Genomic DNA, 21,517 nt, shown 5'->3' with positions numbered 1-21,517 from the left:
CGATTAAAAAAACATTTTTTTCAGCACATACATCTGAGGATAACACACTCTATACAAAGCTGAGGCACAACACCACACATAAATAGGCAGTGTAGGTTTAATTGAAACCTTGATTTGGGTATTAACAAATCAAATTTATTCATGAACCCGAACATAAACCAGATGTGACAAAAAGATTTATGAATAATGAATGTCAAGTTTCAGAAACACCTTTTGACACCAGATCAAATGACTGACGTCCAACAAATAACAAGCAAGACAAAAAAACGATACAAAAAGGGAGTAGGGGTGTCAGTCTAACCAGTTTGTGAAAGACTAAATGTGAAGGGTAACTTGAACTGGCAGTATGAGAAGGTCAGGATTGGCCGGCCCTCCTGGAGCTTCTCCCAGATGGTTTTCCCCCTCTCAACATTGTCGCTCCACGTGCACCCTCAGGAGCCTACTTGACCAGAGGCCTGGTTTTATCATCGTCACCACACTGGTGGGCTTTGTACTTTTTCACCTCGGCCATGTACTTTGACCAAGCATCGCTCTTGCCTGGTTCACCCTGGAGGAAAGGAGGCACAGGTGGATCAACTGTGTGGAGTCAAAAGTAGATTCAGATCATGTGAAACCAAACCACCACCAACCCCACTTACTTCTGTGTCCTGTTTCTGCTTCTTCGCAACCATGCCGGTCTTTAGGAACACACCGCCTCTGCGCTTCCCCACCTGGGTTAGGGGATAGAAGACTGAAACCGTTATAGGAGCCCTTGCAGGCGGACTGCCAATGATGGAGACTACACCAGAGCAGAAGGTCTACATTTAGTCTCCTGCCGCACCACCAGCGAAACCATCGTCAGTGAGGAGCATCCCCAGACTTACTTGACTGCTCTATTTCTTACATAATGCAGTGCAAAATAATGCAAGTACAACACTAGCACTGGCATGTGTGTGAAAGGCTACTACAATCAATACTGATCATTATTTCAGGATGTCATAACTGAAGTGTCAGATAGAGTAAGACTGTCAATCAGTTTGTGGTGCTTTAGTTTGGATGTGTGTTGAGCTACTGCTATCTCATCTTACAACTGGCAAACCCCTTACAAAGCTCGTCAAGGGAGGGGGCTTCTTTTCCACTGATGTCTGTCCTTGCTCTGTGGCTCTCGCGTCTCCACCTGTTTGCTGCGTCTCCTTTTTCCTCCTCTCCTCCTCCATCTTCTTCTTGAACATCTCCATGAAGCTGCCGTCGTTAGCGAACACGTTGCCTCCGGGCACCGGGGCTGAGCTGGCTGCCGGTGCGGGGCTGCTGGACGGGGACGCGGGGCTGTCGCAGCTGGAATCGCCGCTGCTGCCTTCGCCGCCCGTTTGAGGTTTGCCGTGTCCGCGCTTTGGATCCATGTTTCCTGGGCGTAATGTTCATACACAGGCACAGTCCGGTATGGCTCTGAAGCGAAGTTGGCCTTTATTGAACAGCACTGCCAACACGCTGCGAGACGGGCTGGACCCCACCCGTGATACAATATAAAAGCTCGAGTTAATCTAAGCAACTTCACAACCCACTTCGGAAAAGGTGGTGGTTTCCTTTTAAGAAATAAGGCAAAATAAAAAAAAACTTGAAGGCGTCACAGTGTCAGCCCTCTAGCGCTTACCCCGTAACAAAAACAAAAGCAGGCGCTGGTTCGGTGCTAACGTGGCTAACACTGCGGGCTAATGCCCAGTTTAGTAAGGCCTTTGCGGACGAACAAAGTCAATTTAAATCTCCAGTTCATGTGAGAGACGCATCCACATATAAAAAAATACATTTGTTGCGCAATACAAAGTTTAAATACCTGCTGCAAACACTGAGAAGTTCCCAGACTTTAGCAACGGTTTTCGCTAACTTCAGCATCTAGCTCTCACTGTCGGCCATGTTTCATTTCCTCCTATGACGTCACGTCGCGACTCCTGCGCCCCCTGCTGTGCCGGAATTGAAACTGATTAAAAAAAACAAAAAAATAAAAAAGACATTTCTAGTGATTCTGGAGAATTTATTGCCGAAAACTTGAACAGGTTATCTGCGTGAGTTGAACATTCAAACATGTCACTTTTCTACAATATATTACAAACCTTGTGTCTAGGTGCACATACGCTTAAACATTGTTCTTTATGATATGGTATATTATAGCTGTTATCTTCCTCTTTGACCTGTTGCCTTGGGGATTACTATTATCTTACATTATTATTTATTTTACAGTATTTACCCCTGTGTTTTTATCATTTGAAGTTCTGGGTAGAATAACGTACGGCTGGACTGTAACTAGGAGTGTATATTACTTATCTCATAGGATTTTAAACAATTTAAGTCAAGCTGAACTATTTTGAGCTTTGTTCAGTCATGGATATGGCTCAGAAACGTTTAGACTGAAGAACTGTAGCACAAAGTACTGTACTGCACTGTATTTGTCATTTGGTTTTCATGTTTAGATTGAGGTGTCAGTTATCACGTCTTTCAGATGCGTGTTGAAAGTGATGTGATTGATAAAGAATACTTTCACCATTTCACTCAACTGTTCGACAGCTGCACAAAAGGAAGTGAGAAGTCTGACTAATCAGTTTGGCCTTTAGATCATGACAGAACTAAACTGTACCCTCTAGATGGAACAAGGTGATAAAACCAGGGTTGGTCTTCTTTCTCAGGTTCCTCTGAATAAGCATATAAAAATGGTTTAGTGAGTGAAGGCTATTAAGCAGTTCTTTACTTATGTTTGAACGTACAAATGAAGACAACACCAGACTTGAGTTCTTAAGATCCCATTTATTTGTAGTGCAAAAGTAGAACAGACAGGACTACAAATCTTTAACTTGCTCTATCCCTGTGTAAAGTACCGTATGCTATAATCTACTAGACCATTATATGATACAAACAAACACTGACAACCTAAAAGTTAAACCCTTCAAGCCATGCAAATGTGCAGCAAAGATAATGACTCAACACCATAAATATCAACTTAAAATAAAGAAACATCAGTAGAAAACAGTGTGCACACAACAGCAGGATTCTGGTCTGTGTAGATCATAGCACAAACATTTACAGGGACCAAGTAGAAGTCACAAACAGCAGCTCTGATATGGGACAGTCTAAAGTTACTACATCTGCTGAAAAGGAAAATTAATCTGTAGTGAATAAAGGCAGATGCAGTGTCGATGAATGAGCTATCTGGTGCAGGCTCCACCTTTTGTATCTGCCTCTGACTTCCTGTCAACAAACAACAAAAGAATTCCAGTGTACTGTTGAATAAATTTCCTTCCAGTTCAGCTGAACTGTAAATGAGGTCTGTGGCGGTAAACAGCCATTAGCTGAGTCATTGTTTTTAGTGTTATTATAATTAGGGGCTGAAATTGTTTTTTTCCAGTCTTAGTGATGAAGTAAGGGGCCTTCAGTTGCCAGTGTTCACATCAGTCTAAAGTGGTGAGTGCAATTAAGTCCTACCCACAACCAACACCCTGTTTCAATCTTTGGGAAGAGGGGATGAAAGGGAATGAAAAAAAAGCAATAAATCACAATCATACACAACAAATGAGAACATTGTTGAGAAAATCATATGTGGAAGTCACATTATCATCAGGCATAAGAAAATGAACCTGCAGGATTCTTTAAGTAAAATGTGTTTCTGCCGAACGAGACAGGGAGACCGGGTTGGCGCTCTTGAACTTCAGTATCACCCAGAGTATTAAGCGAGGCACCGAACAAACCCACCTATTTATCTAGAGAGAAAGTGCTTTGGTGTATCTTGTGAAAATTCTAATAAATTCTTATTATGAATATTTAGTTTAGAGAAAAAGATTCAAGTGAATAAAAAGTAAAACAAGACTAGAGCCATTAAACAACCCTCATGGTATTTTCAATGTCCTTCAAATTCAAACAACAACAAAAAAAATATTTCACCTCAAAACACATGATCTAGAAAACAAAAACGAAAGCTACGAGAAAATTCAAAACAAATACAACCAAAGAGATGTACTAACGGCTGAAAGTGATTTCAGTCTGTAACTTGTGTAGCTTTGTTCTCTTTAGCATAAACAATGGTAAATGTATTACACATAATATCTCCTCCCTCATCTGCCACATTTAGACTGTAACCTTAACAAAACTAGTTCATATTGTATAACATAAAATGAATATTAAAAAAAATTAAAAAAGAGACCTTGAAGAAACAGGAGTGAGTATAAGAGGCTAAAGAGGAAAATAAAAGTCACCTTAAAAGGTGAGACAGCCTCTTTTCAGACCCTGCAGCTCCTTCTTCTCCAGTCACTTCTGTTTCTGTGGCTCAACTCTGAATTTAATCGACAGCAGAGTTAAACACAGCAGTATCTCTTTCCTCTGGGGCCCCACAGAGAAAATAAAAAAAATTCTCAGATCACTATGAGCCAGCAGGGGGCAGCAGCAGCATTAAAAAATACTCTGAGGTGCAGCGATCCAGTGAAGGCATAAAGGCAAAGTTACAGGGAGTTCAGATGAAGTTTGCAGTAGATCACTTCATCTTCTCTATGTTTTTTTTTTTCTGCGTGTTTTTCTTCTCCTGCCTGGACATGTCTATCTTGGGTGGTGTCGTGCCAGCCCTCTCTTGGCGTTGGTGGACTGTCTCTGCTGGGCAAGGAAGGACATGGCCTGGTTGGAAGGTCCCAGCCGCTTGCTGGACGCTGCCTGATACCCTTCGATCCCCTGAGAAGGGCAGAGACAGAGTGAAGAGTGAAGAGTCATTATCTTGTGCAAATAGTTTAGAGATTTTTACTGGACAGACACGCTTTCATTAGAGCGGGTAAAAAGGTGGTTTAAAAAAAACAAAACCTTTTTCCACGTGAAAATCTATAAGTGCTGCCAGTCGGTCTACATGTTTTTATGCATTTGTGCCCTCACCATGTTGTACCACGCAGTAATGATGAGTTTCTCCTCTTGGTCATGTCTGGCTCTGCTCTTCTCATAGTCATGCTGTGCACAGGAACAGATCATCATGCATTAATGTGATTTAACAGAGCTAGAGTAACCTCATTGTGTCTTTAAGTTAAGGGTTTATACCTCTAGGTGGTGGATTTTTCTCTCCTTTTCTGCCAGCTGGTTCTTCAGAGCCTGAATGTCAGGAGGTGTAGTCTTGGGATCCAGGGTTTTGATCACCTGCACACAGGAGAACTTCACTGATTTAGCCTTATATGTATGATACTACTTCATCTTGTGGCTGATTTGGGCGTGTTATTCCTGTAGCAGCTGATGTAGCCTTGAGCTGTTAGCCTCAAGCAGATATGAGGAGTGGGCTACAGAAATTTAAGATCGCTTCTTTCTAAATCCACAACTCAAGATTTTTTCCCCCATTCTCAAACCAACACTGACTCAAGTGACAAGATTTGACATATTCTGTCAGATTTTGCTCTCAGTGGAGCTGAAAAAGGTTTATACAACTTCTTTCACATAGGTGGTAGAACTCCAACAACCAAACAGACAGGATGTGTTAAAATCAGTGGAGTTCCCCTTCAATCAGTGAAAAACAACCCCTTATTTTTTTTTTTTTTTTTTTTTATTTAGAGCCACATGCTGAGGACAACATGTTCTGTTTGGATGGACTGACCGTTCTCGCCTTCTCCATGTAGCGTTTGTATCGCTCCTCCATCTGCTTCATGTCATCATCCTTCTTCCGCAGGATCTCCTGAAGTTCATCTATCTTCTTCGCCACTGAGAGGGAGGGAAAAAAAGTGTTTGGTAGAGACGACAGAGTGGAGAGTGGCAGGTGTTCAAAGAAGCATGAAATGACATTATTAAATAATGACTTACTGTTGCTGTCCACTTTGGGCTCCAGGTCATCAATGACCTCTCTTTTCTTTTGAAGATCGGAGTGAGCTTCATGGAGCTTCTCCCTGCGATAATCATATAACAAGAACGTGTGAATTTATGTTTTTGGATCACACGTGGATGAATGATATGTAAGAAGCAGTGGAGAACTTACAAATGCTCCTCAAGCTTTTTCTTCAATAAGGAGGACTAAGAAAAAGGGGAAAAACACATTAAGATCAAAACTCATATGGTTTTATAAAAGACACAAACAGACAAACACGTGCACACACACACACAGTGTAAGCTGTGAAAGTCAAGCTGTCAAAGAGTTAAATCATGGGCCAGTTGGACAGAGGGTGGGCCGTACTTACGATAGCCTGATTTTGGCAGAGTTGATCGATGGGGGCAGGCGGAGAGAGACAGACAGAGAGGGGCAGGCGTTAACAGTGAATCACCACAGCAGACTTGGGTTAAATTCCCACACAACATGTATCAAAAGTAGAACAGACATTGCAGTCCTTGACAGCCAAGTATGTTCAACAGTTAACTTAAAATAATCACTGTGCCATGCAAACATTTTGGTTTTAAACACAGGGAGTGTTTGCTAAAACATCAGTGCTTCAAAATATAATTTTTGCTTTGTTAAAGGTGCTATATGCAAGTTCTCTCTGCTGTAGAACCTGGATCCTTTCCCGGAGTGGGTGGTGGTGATTGTTGCTTGACAACAGCTTCATCCATCGTTGCGTTTACAGGAAAAGTTATAATAGGCCCTGTGAGCAGTGCTCTGTAGCGCACAGACTGTTCAGGGTGGTCTGGATGCTGCAGTGACTTGCTATCAGAAAGTGATGAGATGAGAGGGCTGGCCGGTTAGCATGCTAACTTCAGTAGAAGAAAAGGAATAGAAATAGAGTCAGCAGTGGTGTTGCTTTCCACTGCAGGATACAGCACTTGGTGAGTAAAGGAGTGAAGCTTGATGCTGAACTCACGTTTCATGTAGACTTTCAAGTAAACAGCTGTTAATGCAAACTTTGGATATGTTGCAATAACAAAAACTTACATATAGCTCCTTTAATTCAAGTAATGAAATGAATGTTATATCTTTGCCATTCCCATTCCACAATATTGTTAATTTACCACTAATTAAAAAAAAAAAAAAAGCTAATAAAGGCAAAAGAACATAAGGGTCAATATCATGAGGAGACAAAAGTTTTGACTTGCACACAGTGTATTTAGTCTCTGTCAGCTTGATTGTAGAAAACTATAATTTGTGATGTGGGAAGTTGTATATGTGAAATGACAAAAGTAGGCAGAGGAGAAGTAACCAGCTGTCTGTCCACTCACATCCTCAGTCTTGCTGTCCTGCTCCTGGAGCGCTTTCTGGAGCTCCTCGATCTGTGAACGCAGCTCTGAGATCTGCTGCTGGTTCAACCTTGGAAACAGACCAGGAGGGAAGGGACGAGGAGGAAGGTTGGTAAGAGAAAGAGCAAAAAAAAAAGATACAAGAAACAGAGAGAAAAGAAGAAGATTTAAGGAACAACATGGAGAGAGCCACAAAGAAAAGGGGGGGGGGGGGTGACAGAGGATGTGAAAACATGAGAGGAAAGATGAAATACAAGGTTATTAAGTTGCTTCTGTGGGTGGAAGATGTTTGCAAAGTATCATGTGGATCCTTGTACATCTGCTGCAGGCAGCGTTCATCCATTCCACCAAGTGTGCTGCCTGACCATTCACTGCTCTGCTCTACTGAGCATGCTCACTCCACTCCTCTCCTCCTGTTACTGTTGCTGGGGATGCTTCCCACACCCTGGGCCTGGTGTTGCATTGGAGACACACACACACACACACACACACACACACACACACACAGTCCACCCACATGTCCACATGCCCACAGGCATGTAAACACACACATACACACAGTCAAGGGACAATCTGGCTTTCTGCTGTCTGTCCTCCAGTCCAGCCCACACAGCTCAGCTGAGCACAGTCCAGAGGGTGAGTTGACATTTAGGCAGATATCACTCCTACTATCAGCCAAACAACCAGATTAATGTCCAGGAACATACAATATGGCGACCTAGAGGGGGGATGATTATTTAACACTGCTGAACACAAAGTTGGACTGTACACACACGTACACACACACACGTACATACGTACACACACACGTACACAAACGCCCTACCTGTTCTGAGTTTCCAGGGTGTTCTTACTACGCTGAGCCTCCTCCAGCTCAGTCTGCACCTCCACTAGTTTCTGCCTGTAGGTCTCCTCCTGGACACACAACATCTTGTTTTCACTCTGCAGACGCACAACTGTCTCCCTGTCGAAGGAGTGAGGAGAGAAAGAGGGAATAGGAGGTGAAACAAAGGGGGAAGAAAAAATTGGAAGACAGATGAAGGGGGACAGATGAAGTGGGTCAGAGAGTGGAGGAGGCAAAAAAAAACAACCTCTGCTGAGTTGACCGAGCCTTCTATACGACAACGCCCAGGCCAAATGTGCAGCACTGCCATGTGTCGCTATTTCAGAGGCCAATTGCACATTCAAGTTCTAAAAATAACCTTTTGTGGCTGATAGCATGTCTGACTAGTTTATCGCAGGCTGTAGGAGATGAATATAGGGTACGAGTGGGCTACTGATAATGACACCAGTGCATGTTTTTTTTACAGGTTTAGAGGGAAAATCTCATTTGTTACGCCCAAATCTGATTGCTATGCACACATTAACCCCTCCACACCACAGCTTATACACAGACATACAGCATGTTAACGATAACAGACGTACTTGAGCTCAGTAGGCATGATCTCTGCAGCAAGGTTTCCCACTGTGACACTACTGTCACACAAGCCCCCTGTGGAGAGAAAGAGACGGATTAAATGCCAACTGGAAATATAACAGATTTAGCTAAAATCACCGCCTTGTGTTTGTATGGCTGCACCACTCAGAATCAGGACCATATGAAATATGAACCATTCGGTGAATTTTTGTCATAATTGCTACGTGAGGTCTTAGTAAAAAGTGTTTGTGTGATCACACTGACCTTGACCTTTGACCACCAAATTCTAATCAGTTTATTCTTGCGTCTCAGTGGACATTTGTGACAAATTTGAAGAGTTTCCCTTGAGGAGTTTCCAAGACATTGTGTTCACAAGGCTAAAAGTGTATTTTGTGACATCACAGTGACCTTGACCTTTAAACTTGACTGTGACCTTTCACCAAAATCTAATCAGTTCATTTTTGACTGCAAGTGAACGTTTGTACCAAAATTGAAGAAATTCCCCCAAGACTGTTACTGAGATATAGTGTTCATGAGAAAGGGACGGGTGGATGGACAACCTAAAAACATAATGCCTCTGGCCCTGGTGGAGGCATAAAAAAATAGCTTCATCAGCTGAGAAATATTTCTCATTGTCACAACATCATGATTAAATGATTAAAACTCTTTTGGGTCAATGATTTTTATGCTTCCACACTAGTGAAAGGCCATTTTAAAAAAAAATTAAAAAAAATTGGTTGTCCATCTGTCCATCCATCCCATTCTATATCTCAGTAACGCCTTGAGGGAACTTATTCAGATTTAGTACAAACATTCATCTGGACTCAAGGATGAGGTGATTATATTTTGGTGGTCAAAATTCAGGGTGACAGTGACCTCACAAAGCACATTTTTGGCCATAACTCAAGAATTCATATGTTACCAATGACACAATCCAACTGAAATGTTTATCAGGATAAAATGAAGTGATGACATTTTATATCCAAATGATTAAAGGTTAGTTTCAAAGTGACATCATAATGTTCTGCAGAAACACCTCCGGCCATTATTCAACACTCTAGGGGGAGATTGTGACCATATTTCCTGCATCTTAGCTGAGGCATATAACTGCAATTCTAGTTTACAATATTCATTTTAATTATGACTAAAAATTGTTCAATTGCATCTGTCACAGTTATCTATTGAATGTTGTTTTAATTATTTGTACTTCATGTAAGTGTATTTTACATTTCTGTGAAAAGCACTTAGTGAGCACTGTTGAAATGTGCTCTATGAATAAATGTGACTTAACTGGATAACTTGACTAACATTCAGCCACCAACACAAAGAAACTGCTGGTCCAAAACTTTGTAAGCTGATAGGTTTACTGCTGGATCACAGCATGATAAATCTACTCTACCACAAGTGGAATATTGCTGTTGGTTATTTTACCAGATTGAAATTTATTACAATTATGACTCACCTGCTCCACTGAGACACCTCTGTTGGACTTGTGCACACCTGAGCTCATCATTTGTCTCCCGAAGTGTGTCTCTTTCTGAGATCAGACGCTGAAGAACAAAGAACATACAATGACCTCAGCTTCAGTTCAGACTGCATTGGATTGCGTGTCAAAGGATTGAGCTTCTATAAAATCGGTCTAGTATAAAATGAAACGCCTGATATCTAATGAAAAAAAAAAAAGCCCCATTAGTTTTGTCAGACCACCCCTGGTTTACAGATGGAAATAGGCCTTAAGTCATTTTGGAGATATCGGATTTACATTACAACATGACCTCACAGCCCCATGGTGTGAGGGATTTCCTGGTGCATCTCAATTTGCACCCTATTTCAATTAGAGATTAGTGTAACATAGAGGAACTGAATGTAAATGTAAACTGTATGTCAGGACAGTGTGCATTTCTTAATTATGACCACAAGTAACCAAGGACATTAATCACTCCCGTTGGATTGGAGAAGGTGTCAGAACTGACACCGGACGTGGGAGTCTACTGAAGAATAGTACGACATTTGCCTGGCAACAGTTCCTCCTGAAGCAGTGTTTGTCCTGTAATCATCACAACAAATGGTGATCCACACAAGGGCTGCCATCACCAAAATAAAAGCTATATCACTACCCCTTGTAAAGTGATACGACAGGGCTTTAGTGTGCGATCATGTTATGAGACAGAGCCACCACAAACAGATGCTACACACTGATAAAACACCACAGTAAAAGCAATGTGGACGTGGCATGAGCACACTTTTTTTTCCCTCCTCCACAATTGACCTTTTATTTCCTGACGGTCCTCATCAACTCACTTCTTTCTCTTTCAGCAGTGCATCATACTTGTCGTGAAGGTTCTTGTACTCAAACTGCCACTTCTCAGCTTTCATGGCCTCTGCCGAGTGCTTGGTGTGAAGCTCATGAGCCTGCAAGTCAGAGAGCACAACAGTCTGTGTTGGCAAGAGCTCTCTATAAAAACTGCAACGTTTTCACGTGCAGAAGCCAAGTATCACTCTCCCTCCTCCTGTCAGCCCACAGCTTGCCTGTCTCTTGTAGGTGTCCAGCTGGTTGCGGACAGCATTGGCCCTGCGGAGCTCCTCCTCCAGCTCGCAGGTGCGCTGCATGTACACAGTGTTGCGCTCCTCCAGGAGGCGCACCTGTCTGCGCAGGTCTCCTAGATCCTCCAGCTTCCTCTTATACGTCTCCACCATTGCCTCAAGCTGGTTCACCCGGTCCGACGAATGCCTGCGGAGGGAGGAGTGCCAGAAGTGTTGAGTACCGGCACCGGAACGTGACTTTTAGTAAACACAATACATCCGTGTGGATATGTACTTAGCTACTGAAAACCAAGTCTGACGCAAGCCAGCATCAATGCATGAAATTCATATTGACAACACGGGTCAGAGAGAGGGGCTGAATGGACGTCTGTGTGTGGGCAGTGTGGCAGTTGTTTCTTTGAGTGGAAAATGATAATAGATGAACTTTTGCTTTAAGGAAAATGCTGGTGATGTTCTTCATTTTTGATATTGTCAATAAATTGCTTCAAAAGATCAGATCAAAAATGAACAATACATCAGTTTATATCTGAAAACTTCCCCATCCCGTCTTTCAGTGGCTCTCTGTGCTAAGATTATTCATTCCTACTCAGGATGTAAATCCTAAAAATGCATTTACTTTTTTAAAGGCTCAGTTTCCTGGGGACTATTGTTTTTCACAAACATTACTCAAACAGGAGGAAATAATTGGATTGGGAAACTGTTGGGGACCATTTTCAGCTGCAAACAAAATATGAGCTTGTGAATATTTATGGCACCAAAACAACGTATGTCGGGTTGAGTTGAAGAAAAACTGCAGTGCCCATGTTCATTATAATAAAGGAACATGTCACCCAGTGCAAGGGTGTCATTAATTGATGTGTTTTAATTCTTTTGGACAATAATGGAGCTGTATGACACAGAGGAATAAAATAAAATACATCAACCTATGATCAAGCTGATAATAATTTCATTACCTGAGATTTATCAATGGTGACAAAAATGCAGAATATCAAAGACTTAAGATAGAGATATTTTTTTGCCAAAATGGTACTTTAATGTACTGTCTCAGAGAGGACTTGTTTAAATTGAAATGTATGTTCAACATACATTTTTCATATCTTCACATAAGGAACATTTAAGGTTCTGATGGATTTTGAATGCACTGCATTTTAAGACGCCCGCAATGCATTGAGTCTTTCATAGCAAATGCTTTTGAACAGCTACAAAGCAAAGACAAAACCCTCATTGACCATGTGACTTGACGGCCACCACATGCAACTTTCTGTAGTTTTGCCAAGTATAAATGTAGGTTATCATGTAACCTCCACTCCCATTGGCTTCCACAATAAATTCAACTTGATCCGGTGCAATATTGTTAGAAGACTGGCGGTCTCACCTGAGAATGTCCATTTCGTCTTTGAGGGCCTGGGCTTCCTGCGCCAGGCTGGTCAGCTCTTCGTTACGCTGCTGCAGGTCGACCACCTCACGCTCCAATATCTCGCCCCGCACACGCATGTCATCTCTGCTGTTCTCCAGTCTGAGACGTACATGATAGAGGAGCAGTCGTTTGTGTAACGGATGCGTTGTTAGATACAAAACAGGGCGTGGTGAGTCAACAATAGTATCTGTTTTTTATGTCTAAGTCACTTATGAATTTTACTTTTTTTTTTTTTTAGAAAATCTTCAGCTACATTTATTCATCGTTCAGCAAATTAAGTAGATGTCAACATGTCTATTATATACAGGCCTGCTGAATGTTTATGAGTGCTTATGCATTTGACTTAAATTTTCCTAAGTAAATCCAACTCTGTGTGTGTGTGTGTGTGTGTGTGTGTGTGTGTGTGTGTGTGTGTGTGTGTGTGTAGACAGCCTGTACCTGTAGTTCTCCTCCTGAAGCTGCTCCATCTGACTCTGCAGCAGCAGCAGCTTCTTGCCAGTGATGGTGTTGGTGGAGGCGTCCAGAGAGTCGCAGCGGCTCAGCTTCTCCTTCAAAGCGCGTGTCTCTGCCTGAAGGGACGACTTCTCCTCCAGTGCCACTGACAACTGTTGGGGGGAAGAGAGAGGGACACAGGACAAACATTACAAAAAGAGGTGTAAAGGCTGGGAGACCTGGTATTAGACTGCTGAGAGAGAAGTCATGAAGATGCACAAAGTGAAAGAAGATGCCAATGAAAAAAAAAAAAAAACTTCGCATCAGAAAAGTCTTCATCGCTGATTTACAGAATAACTGTATCAAGAAAGCTGACTTAAAAAATTCAAATCTTCTCTATGCAGGATTGAAAGCCACAGGACTAGCACTCGACAGATTCAGAGGAAAAACACTGATACACATCGACAAACTCACCACCTTTAGTGCACACAGAACTTCGATCACATGCTTTATTCTCATTTCACATGCTCAGTTGTCAAAAGCTAGTTAGTCAGCTGGTGTGCAATGGTCTCAGGCAGATGGAGCTTTCTCAATAGTGGAATTGTTAGCAGCAGCCTTAGGGTCAAAACCAGATCCATATGATATAAATAGAAATAAATGAGTATGCACAGCTCATTGAGGAGCATTAGTGACACTGGTGATATTATTATATTTGGAGGGGAGAAATGTTCCAACTTCTGAAGCTGAAGCTGATTTGAATTGAAAGAGAGAGACTGTAGTTTAGAGTTGTATTATGTTAACAAATGTTGTGTTGGAGTCAGGCTTAACTGAGGTTACAGTTAGACAAGCTGGCATTCCAGTGTTAAAAAGGGGAGTGTAGACTTACCTGCTGGACATCAACAGCAAAACCCTACACTGAACTTTAAGGACAGATTGCATACTTTAGCATAGGACCAGTAACAGTAAATAGCTTTCAAAACAACACAAATGACTAATCCCTAATGCGTGGGCTAAGTAAGTAAACAAACAGGTGGGCTGAGAGCAGTACAAATTATTGTTGGCTACTGCTCCATCCTAAGGCAACGTGTCAGTTTTATCTTGATGTTATGCAACTATTGACTGGAATGTTTCCTTAAAAAAAAAACAGAAAAACTAAATTAATCCCTTTCTCTGTCAGTGGTGCAAAAACAAGCCATGGGAACACAAAGTCTCAGGCGGGCTAATCAATAAGGGCCAGAGCACAGAAGCTGCAGGCACACACATACAACAACATGCTGCGTCCACACCACAGCAAAACTAGGTCTTCAAATATCCCAATATCTCATCACACGCATACAGTTAAAATGGTTTTATATCACTCCATAACTACAAAACTGTTTGCCCTTTGAGACAATTCTAATGGCTCTGTTAGACAAATTGAAGGTAAAACAAACTCAAGTCCCACTATACCATCTTAAAAGTTATAATCCTTAAGATTTTTATAGAATCAAAGCCTGTTTTTGATGCTACTTTTGGTCAGCAGTTTCTCAGCTATAGCCCATTATTAAGATAATAGCTATAGATAGTTGTTTTCACTGTTAGTGGTGAAATCTGCCATTCCTGTGCTGGATTGAAACTGCATACACAAGGGATTCACAGTGTGCATTCACAGTGTAAATGAAGGATTGGCAGCATGACAGCATGACATGTAATTTTCTGCATTTTTTGACAATGGATGAGGTGTTAAATCTGCAATGTGAAGTAATGCTCAAGAAGCAGCATTTGCTCCTCTATCGTATTTCTGACAAACTAGCTGCTCAAAGAGTGTATGCTGCCCACAGGGGTCTGGGACCTGTAGTATTAAATTGCACCTGTTGTTACCATAGTAACCATGGGTGTTACCAAATTAACCAGGCCCAAAATCTTAAGGATTATAATGTCAAGATATCAGAACACGTTTGCAAGCCATAAACCCAATTTAGTGAACCCACCTGATGTTCCAGGTCTTGACAACGCTGACTCAGGTCCTCCTTCTCATCTGTCTCCTCGCTCAGAAAATAATACTTCCTGGACTGTAAACACAGAACGTGGAGACAGAGGAGATGTCATACTAGTCACAGTAGGAGGGAGTGAACATTAGTGAAAGAGTGAGGGAAAACACAAAAGAAAGAGCTAACAGATCTGCCAAGTGGAGATCAAGTAAACAGAGGGGGGCTGAAAAGTGCTGTTGGTTTCACCTGATAGTCAAAGTCCCCATAGGTCTCTGGGCTTCCTGGGTCAGATGAAGGTTCTTTTGAAAGGAGCTAAAACAAAGCAGCAGTAAGAGAGTCACTGAAAAAGATTAAATTATAGGAAAAACAAGAGCATTTCTAAATTTCTAAAGCAAGTTTATTGGAAATACTGTAAAACTTTGTTTGGTTAAACCTGGCATCCATTTTTTCCATGTTTTATGTTGTTTCCAGTCCTACGAGTGTCAATGGAATGCTAAACATATTCTTGAAACATAACAGAGTTGGGTTTCTGGGACGCTGTTCAGCCTTATACTTATCCGGATTTCTCTGATTGTGAATTCACCATGACTAAGAGCTGGGATTATTGCAAAGTAGAGAGAACCAAGGATAAGGATAAGGAAGAGGTTCACTCACCTCCTGAATGGCTGTCATCACAACATGCTGAACTGATTCCTCAAGTGTCATTATTTGCTGGATTTGCTCTGTGTTTAGGAGAAGACAAAAACAGAGAGCAGTGACGGTGCAGCCAAATACAGATTAACACAAATAATCCCCTAAAACCAAACCAGAACTGCATCTATTTTCAGAGAACCTGTGCTCATCAAGCTAATATTTAACTAAAAAACGCCCTTATTAGCTCTTCTGAGTTAAAATCTGTCAAATGTTTTTTTGTGTGGGGAAATCACCATGTGGCCAGTTTAAAAACTTGTGATGCTCAGAACATGACTGACATTTAACAAGAATCATGTGAGCTAACTTGGAGTTAATCCCATGTGCTGTTTTCACAGATGGCTGCATCTGCCTGCTTTTCTTTCTTTTACAGCAGAAAGCGTACCTTGTTTTTTCTCACAACTGACAGCACAGCCCAGTACAAGCTGCACCAGCTTGCCCAGCTCAGTGACATCCCCCATCTCTCCTATGAGGTTAACATCTGGCAAGTGCTCATCTGACACTTGATGACCAAGCACCTGTACACAGAGAGTAAAGTGAGACAGGATTGAGTCTGAGATATAGGAGAAAATCTAACAAAAGAAACACAAGAAATTCACACTCAAATGCTAATTTAAAAAAGCAAAATGATAAAAAAAATTGTCTTACATCATGATAATATTCCAGCATGCTCTTTAGAATCTTTTTCAAGTTGCTGACCTGAAAGAACAAAACAAGAGTTACAATTAAGATCCTCCTTTTCATCAGGGAAAAAGAAGTAAGAAGCAAAAAACAAATGAGAGACATGTTGATTACTTTTTGTTGCTGTAGGGTATTGTGTCATATCCGTTTGTCGTTTCACAAATTACCTTGAGGCGCCAGTTGGCCCCGCTCTCCTCCTTGATCCTGCCTAGCCATGTCTCATTAAACCAAGAGGGGTCTCTGTCAATGAGAGCACAAGAGAACTCTAGTGACACGGACAACACATCTCCAGACATCAAGATTCACATGAAGCCACAGGGTAACATGGCCCTGTGCTTCTGTTCTGCTAAGTACAATGACATTTGAATGTAACAGTTCATTAAAGTCACATGTCACACATGGGAAAAATGCTCAAGAAGCAGTTAAGGTGACTTTAAAATAAGAGAACATTTTGTTTGATGCAGAAATACTTGGGTTCTCTATTTATCGATGGGAACATGGGTATAAGGAAAACAAAAACTTCACTACAAGCTATAAAGGTCATTAGCCTGGACAGACTGATTTACTCGAAAATTGAACCTACACTTCAAAGCTACAGTGGGGCAAATTCACTCTGAGAAAAAAATGACCTCAGAAATCTGTTCTCAGTTCATTTAAATGACTTTAGCATTTGCATAGATAATGGACTTGTGCAATTCAAAAGGCAATTTAGTGTGAATCACATAGATAAGCAAATCTAAGTGAGTAGGTTCTGAATTAATTTCCATCAGTGGTTTCCTCTCAGTTCATGCTGTACACTTAAATAATCAAAACAACACAGTACCTATAAATACTTAAACATATGTGTGCCCTTACATTCTGTGCAGCACATGTGCAATGGCCACTCCACTTGTTAGGTCGTGCTTGCTGTTGCATGATGGAACCTGAAATGTCTGTAACTGAGAATGGAGATGTTAAGAATTAGTCATTAAATAATTAGCCTTTGACGAACGTTTACATTTAATGCACTTTATCAAATTTTGAACTAAACTGAACCAGACTCATAAATGTGTTACTCATTATCACTTTCCCATTGGAAAAATGGTCTCAGGCCTTTGGACCCCACTGCATATCATATGTTTGCATAGATAATAATATGTGAGATTTGACACCAGCAGTGGCTTGACTTTTACAAAACTACATTCAAATCATGCAGTTAAATAACATTTCTAAACCCACTGAGTTCTTCTAAACACCACTTAAATGTCGACACTAAGCAGACAGGATTTAACAAGCTCTTCATATTAGGAGGTGTCTTAGTTTAGTCCTGCACTTGTCTGTGTGTGAAAAGGTGCCAAACAGGTGGATTTCCCCTGAGCTAGAGTAGTAACTATTTTGGATAGCCTAACATTACTGCATAAGACTCTCAGCTTACACTAAGCTATTTGGGTTAGTTTTTCTGGCAGTCAACTTTGCTGACCCTGCAGTGAGTTTGACAACACAGATAACAAGCTAACAGACCACAAAGGGCAAACTTCTGAACTGTGTGCCTAGCTAGTTAGCTTGACTGGCTAGCGACAGTTAGCTTCAAAACACACTACTTTCATACCTGCTCACTGCTTATATGTTCATTTACTCTGTCAGTAAAGTAGCGTAAAGTAGCGTGTGAGGTCTTAACTTATAAATAATGTTATTTTTCTTCTCACTTTGCCACCACCTGCTGCCAGCTGTTAGCCGGCTGTTAGCCCTGCTACTAAACCCCGCTAATATCAAACTTACCCAGGTTAACAGTGAGTCACACAGCTCTGCTTTGTCCAGACTCATTCTGCTATGCGCAGCGAATCCTCCAGGAGCTCGCAGAGAAGCGACAGGTTTTGCTCTTAAGACTTTGTTTTCCCCCCGAAGTTTGTTACTCACTCCTGACACCCTCCACGTCAGTCATTACCAGCCACGGCCTCCTGCTGCTCCTGCCCGCTTCGCGTTTCGGCTCCTGTTATCCAAGCGAGCTCCCGTATTAAGGGCGTTCCCATGGAAACGGATTATGTTATGGGTTCTCTTGTCTGGTCATGGTTAAAATAATAATAATAATAATGATGATGACAATAATAACCCAGTGTCTTGTTAAGCTCTTTAATGTTCCCGATGAGCTCTGAGACTTCAAAGGATTTCAATATGAAGTCCCACAGAAAAGATTTCAACTAATATATTTTATCAGACCTTTATATTACTACCGGTAACCAGAGATTGTGAAACGCTTTGTTTGAGAGTTTCCTGGCCAAGACAGGCAACATCAGTGTGTCACAGACAAACAACAAAAAACAATGTCAGAATTATAGAGGGATGTGATTAAAAAAACCTGTAAAATGTTTAAAAGCATAAAAACACAAGACCAACCTTTAGACAGTATGTTTGTTTGTATGTCTGTTTGTTCGTTTGTTCATTTGTTTGTTTGTTTGTCTGTGTTTTATCTTTACCTTTTAAGTTAAACACTTAAAAATCCAAACATCTAAAGGGAAGAATGTGTTTTGTATTTGTATTTTGTATTTGAATTGAATATGTTACAAGCACTAGTCACCTCTTTCATTAAAACAACAGTACTTGTAGACTGCTATTCAGTTTTTGTTTAATTCCAAGGGAGAAAATCCCAACATTGAATTGTGGCCATTGTTGCTTTTGAAGGCCTATTGATTTCTCTTCACTATAGTCAAACTTCCTTAGAACACCACTGGATGGCTCTAGTTGACAAATAGCTATAGAAAACAGCCTGACGCACAACTGGCAGCCCTGAGAGCTCACACCATCTCCTGTTTCACAGGTGTTTTAAAAAATGTTTCTAGTAAGACATGTTCACCTCTAAGTAGCTGGAATGTGGATTTTAAAATAAACCAATTATATAAATTCATCATTCACTTTACATTAATAAGTTATATTGGCTTTTATTCAATAATGTGTCACACCTTTTGTGAATTTATACAAATGTTCTACTGTGAGTGTTTTTTTTTTGACAGAGTACCAGACTGTCTCCAGAGTGTGAATATACTGACAGGTTCACACTGGTTTGTGATTTAAAGCGATAAAAAAAACTTTTAGCAGGTTTCTGTCAGTAGCATCTCTCATATTATTAACATGCTTTCACGCACGTACTTCCTTGCCTTGGTAATCTCCCAGTCCACACGTCTCCCTCCTGCACTCTCTGCCACTGTCACAAATCAAATTACACTGACCAATCACAGTAAAACACTGCCCACTACTTCCTGTTTGCTTTGGCAAAGTCCACTGGGCTTGTTGAACACCTGCCTAAGATGAAATATTTGCTATACTTCCGGTCCTTCCCATACAAAACCAGTCTTGTCACAACACCGCCGTACATCTGGCTTTACTGTATTTGTCTGGCAGGAGTTCCTGTTTTTCTAGATGGTTTTCTAGCCAGAGGAATGCACATGTTTACCCATTCCCCTCCACTGGCTGTGGCTGTATTATAAATCATACCACAATTACACTCCTGTTATAGCTCAGTGGATTGTAGTTGAAGTTTTATTGTACACTTTTATCATTTGTTTTGATCTGTTTGGACACGGCTATCTAATTCTCTGGAGGCCCAAAGTGCTCTGTATCTCCAATCCCACACTCCCTTCAGTGGTGTCCTTTAAAAAGCAGTTGTGTACATAGCGGGATTGGGGGTCTCAAATTGAGTAACCCCCAGACTAGATTGGGACACCTGGGAGGAAGTGAGGTTCGAGACATGGGGGGGGGTTTGGTTCGGTGGAGAAGTTAGTCACCCGCTGAGGGATGGGTCAGGGCTGACTAATGCCTGAGTGGCAGGAGGTGTGGTGTTAGGGACTCTGGCAAGGCAAGGCTCGAGCGGAGGCTGACTATTTTTGGCCAGCTCCTCTTCCTCCACTCTAATTCCTCTTTTCACCCGTTCTCTCTTTCCTTATTCCCCAGATGTGTTTCCTTCCTGAAAGTCAAAAGGCTTTACTTCTCCTCTTTTCCAACCTCACACTGACGCACTCGCATCCCTCTGGGGGGAACTGGAAGGGTGGAGGTGGGAGGGCCAGAAGCTAAGATTGAGTAATTATTCCTTTTTTTGAAGCTTGTGGTTTTCTTGTTTGGAAAAAAAAATGGGGACAGTTCCCTTTTTGAAAATTCTTAAAGTGCAACGGACAAACTATCTGCACTCTACACACATCAAGGCTGCATAGCTGTGTGAGGTTCTTCTTGATTTCTTTTGAAAACTACACATATTTCACATTTTTTATTTTATTCATCAAAGTCCCCCTCCACCCTGTTCATTTAGTCTGCCATTTGTTGCTTCACTTGGATGTTTGACCTTCACTGTGCAGAAAATATGTGCAGATTTGGACACTAGAAGGTCGTTTTCACATTCATCTGTTGAGGGTGAAAAGTTTTTCCACTCACCTTAAATCTGAGCTCAATATGGGTGTGTGTGAGGATGATTTTGTGACATCACAATGAATGTGGAATCCAATTGCGGTTCAATATTCAAGTTGTACAAGTGATATGACATTTGACAGATAATCTTGCATGTGAAACAACCAAACCTGTTCTAACTTTAGCAGAAAATTGTATTCATGTAGGATCAGATGACTTATGGTAAGAAGCTAATTGAGAAAATCATTTTTGAGGATTTTTTAACTTTGGGGAAAAAAAACTTATTAGGCAAAGATAGTATCTTTATATGTCTTAAAACATATCTGGAAGGAGTCTTTAAGTATCTGCAGAAGGACCTCACTTTTGACCCCTATGACCTAATTTCCAGGTCATAGTTCAGCCGTGAAGGTCTCTAATAAATTATGAAAAGCAAATCCTTAAACAGGTCTGCACATACCTATATTTGAATGATTGGCGTGGTTTGGAGAGACAAAGAAAGGCTGCACCTTTAAATATAAGAATGCCAATGATGTGCGGCTGTGCCCAGGCATTTAGAGCAGGAATGTGCTGGAATGCTGGCAGTGGTTTATTTCCCCTACAGCTTTCCCAGGTGTTACAGGGAAAGGAAAACAACAGCACCACGGAGCAGAGAGGGACAGGCTATGAATAAAAGAAAGGGCGTGGGGCTGTAGGTGAAAAGCACCCAGGAGTCTGATCAGAAAGCTCCATGCTAGACATGAGGTCACCCATATAGTTACATATAGGTGCTGTCAAGACATGTAAACCAGAGGAGGGAAAAGACAGAGATTTATCACCCTCTCTGCCTTATCACTTGTCTCCTCCCTTGCTCTC

At 41.3% G+C, this 21,517-nt stretch overlaps 2 protein-coding genes across 3 annotated transcripts; both read right to left on the bottom strand.

Moving 5' to 3' along the window:
- Window positions 1-79: 79 nt before the first annotated feature.
- Window positions 80-1,917, bottom strand: trir (telomerase RNA component interacting RNase). The gene is made up of 3 exons (XM_071474526.1): window positions 1,086-1,917; window positions 639-710; window positions 80-547 (listed from the first exon to the last, which is right to left on the bottom strand). The coding sequence occupies exons 1-3, from the start codon at window positions 1,377-1,379 to the stop codon at window positions 440-442; spliced, it is 474 nt and encodes a 157-aa protein (XP_071330627.1). The 5' UTR covers window positions 1,380-1,917; the 3' UTR covers window positions 80-439.
- An 838-nt stretch (window positions 1,918-2,755) lies between these two features.
- Window positions 2,756-18,269, bottom strand: hook2 (hook microtubule-tethering protein 2). Of its 2 annotated transcripts, XM_071474511.1 has the most exons (23): window positions 18,053-18,269; window positions 17,150-17,232; window positions 16,462-16,534; window positions 16,262-16,312; window positions 15,999-16,131; window positions 15,578-15,645; window positions 15,170-15,235; window positions 14,924-15,004; window positions 12,960-13,126; window positions 12,480-12,620; window positions 11,090-11,291; window positions 10,862-10,972; window positions 10,023-10,110; window positions 8,569-8,635; window positions 7,970-8,107; window positions 7,126-7,213; window positions 6,156-6,161; window positions 5,957-5,991; window positions 5,785-5,867; window positions 5,582-5,685; window positions 5,038-5,133; window positions 4,865-4,950; window positions 2,756-4,673 (listed from the first exon to the last, which is right to left on the bottom strand). In XM_071474511.1, exons 1-23 carry the CDS (start codon window positions 18,095-18,097, stop codon window positions 4,493-4,495), a joined length of 2,193 nt encoding a protein of 730 aa, XP_071330612.1. In that variant the 5' UTR covers window positions 18,098-18,269; the 3' UTR covers window positions 2,756-4,492. The 2 variants fall into 2 exon arrangements, with proteins under 2 accessions (XP_071330612.1, XP_071330611.1); XM_071474510.1 differs by lacking the exon at window positions 6,156-6,161 and having other exon boundaries at window positions 2,756-4,683; window positions 4,879-4,950; window positions 18,053-18,267.
- Between the last annotated feature and the right edge of the window lie 3,248 nt (window positions 18,270-21,517).

The sequence above is a fragment of the Trachinotus anak genome, unplaced genomic scaffold (assembly GCF_046630095.1).
Source record: "Trachinotus anak isolate AG129_WGS33_773 ecotype Australia unplaced genomic scaffold, CSIRO_AGI_Tana_v1 ptg000003l, whole genome shotgun sequence".
Lineage (NCBI taxonomy): Eukaryota > Metazoa > Chordata > Actinopteri > Carangiformes > Carangidae > Trachinotus > Trachinotus anak.
This window is presented reverse-complemented; position numbering and strand designations above follow the sequence as displayed.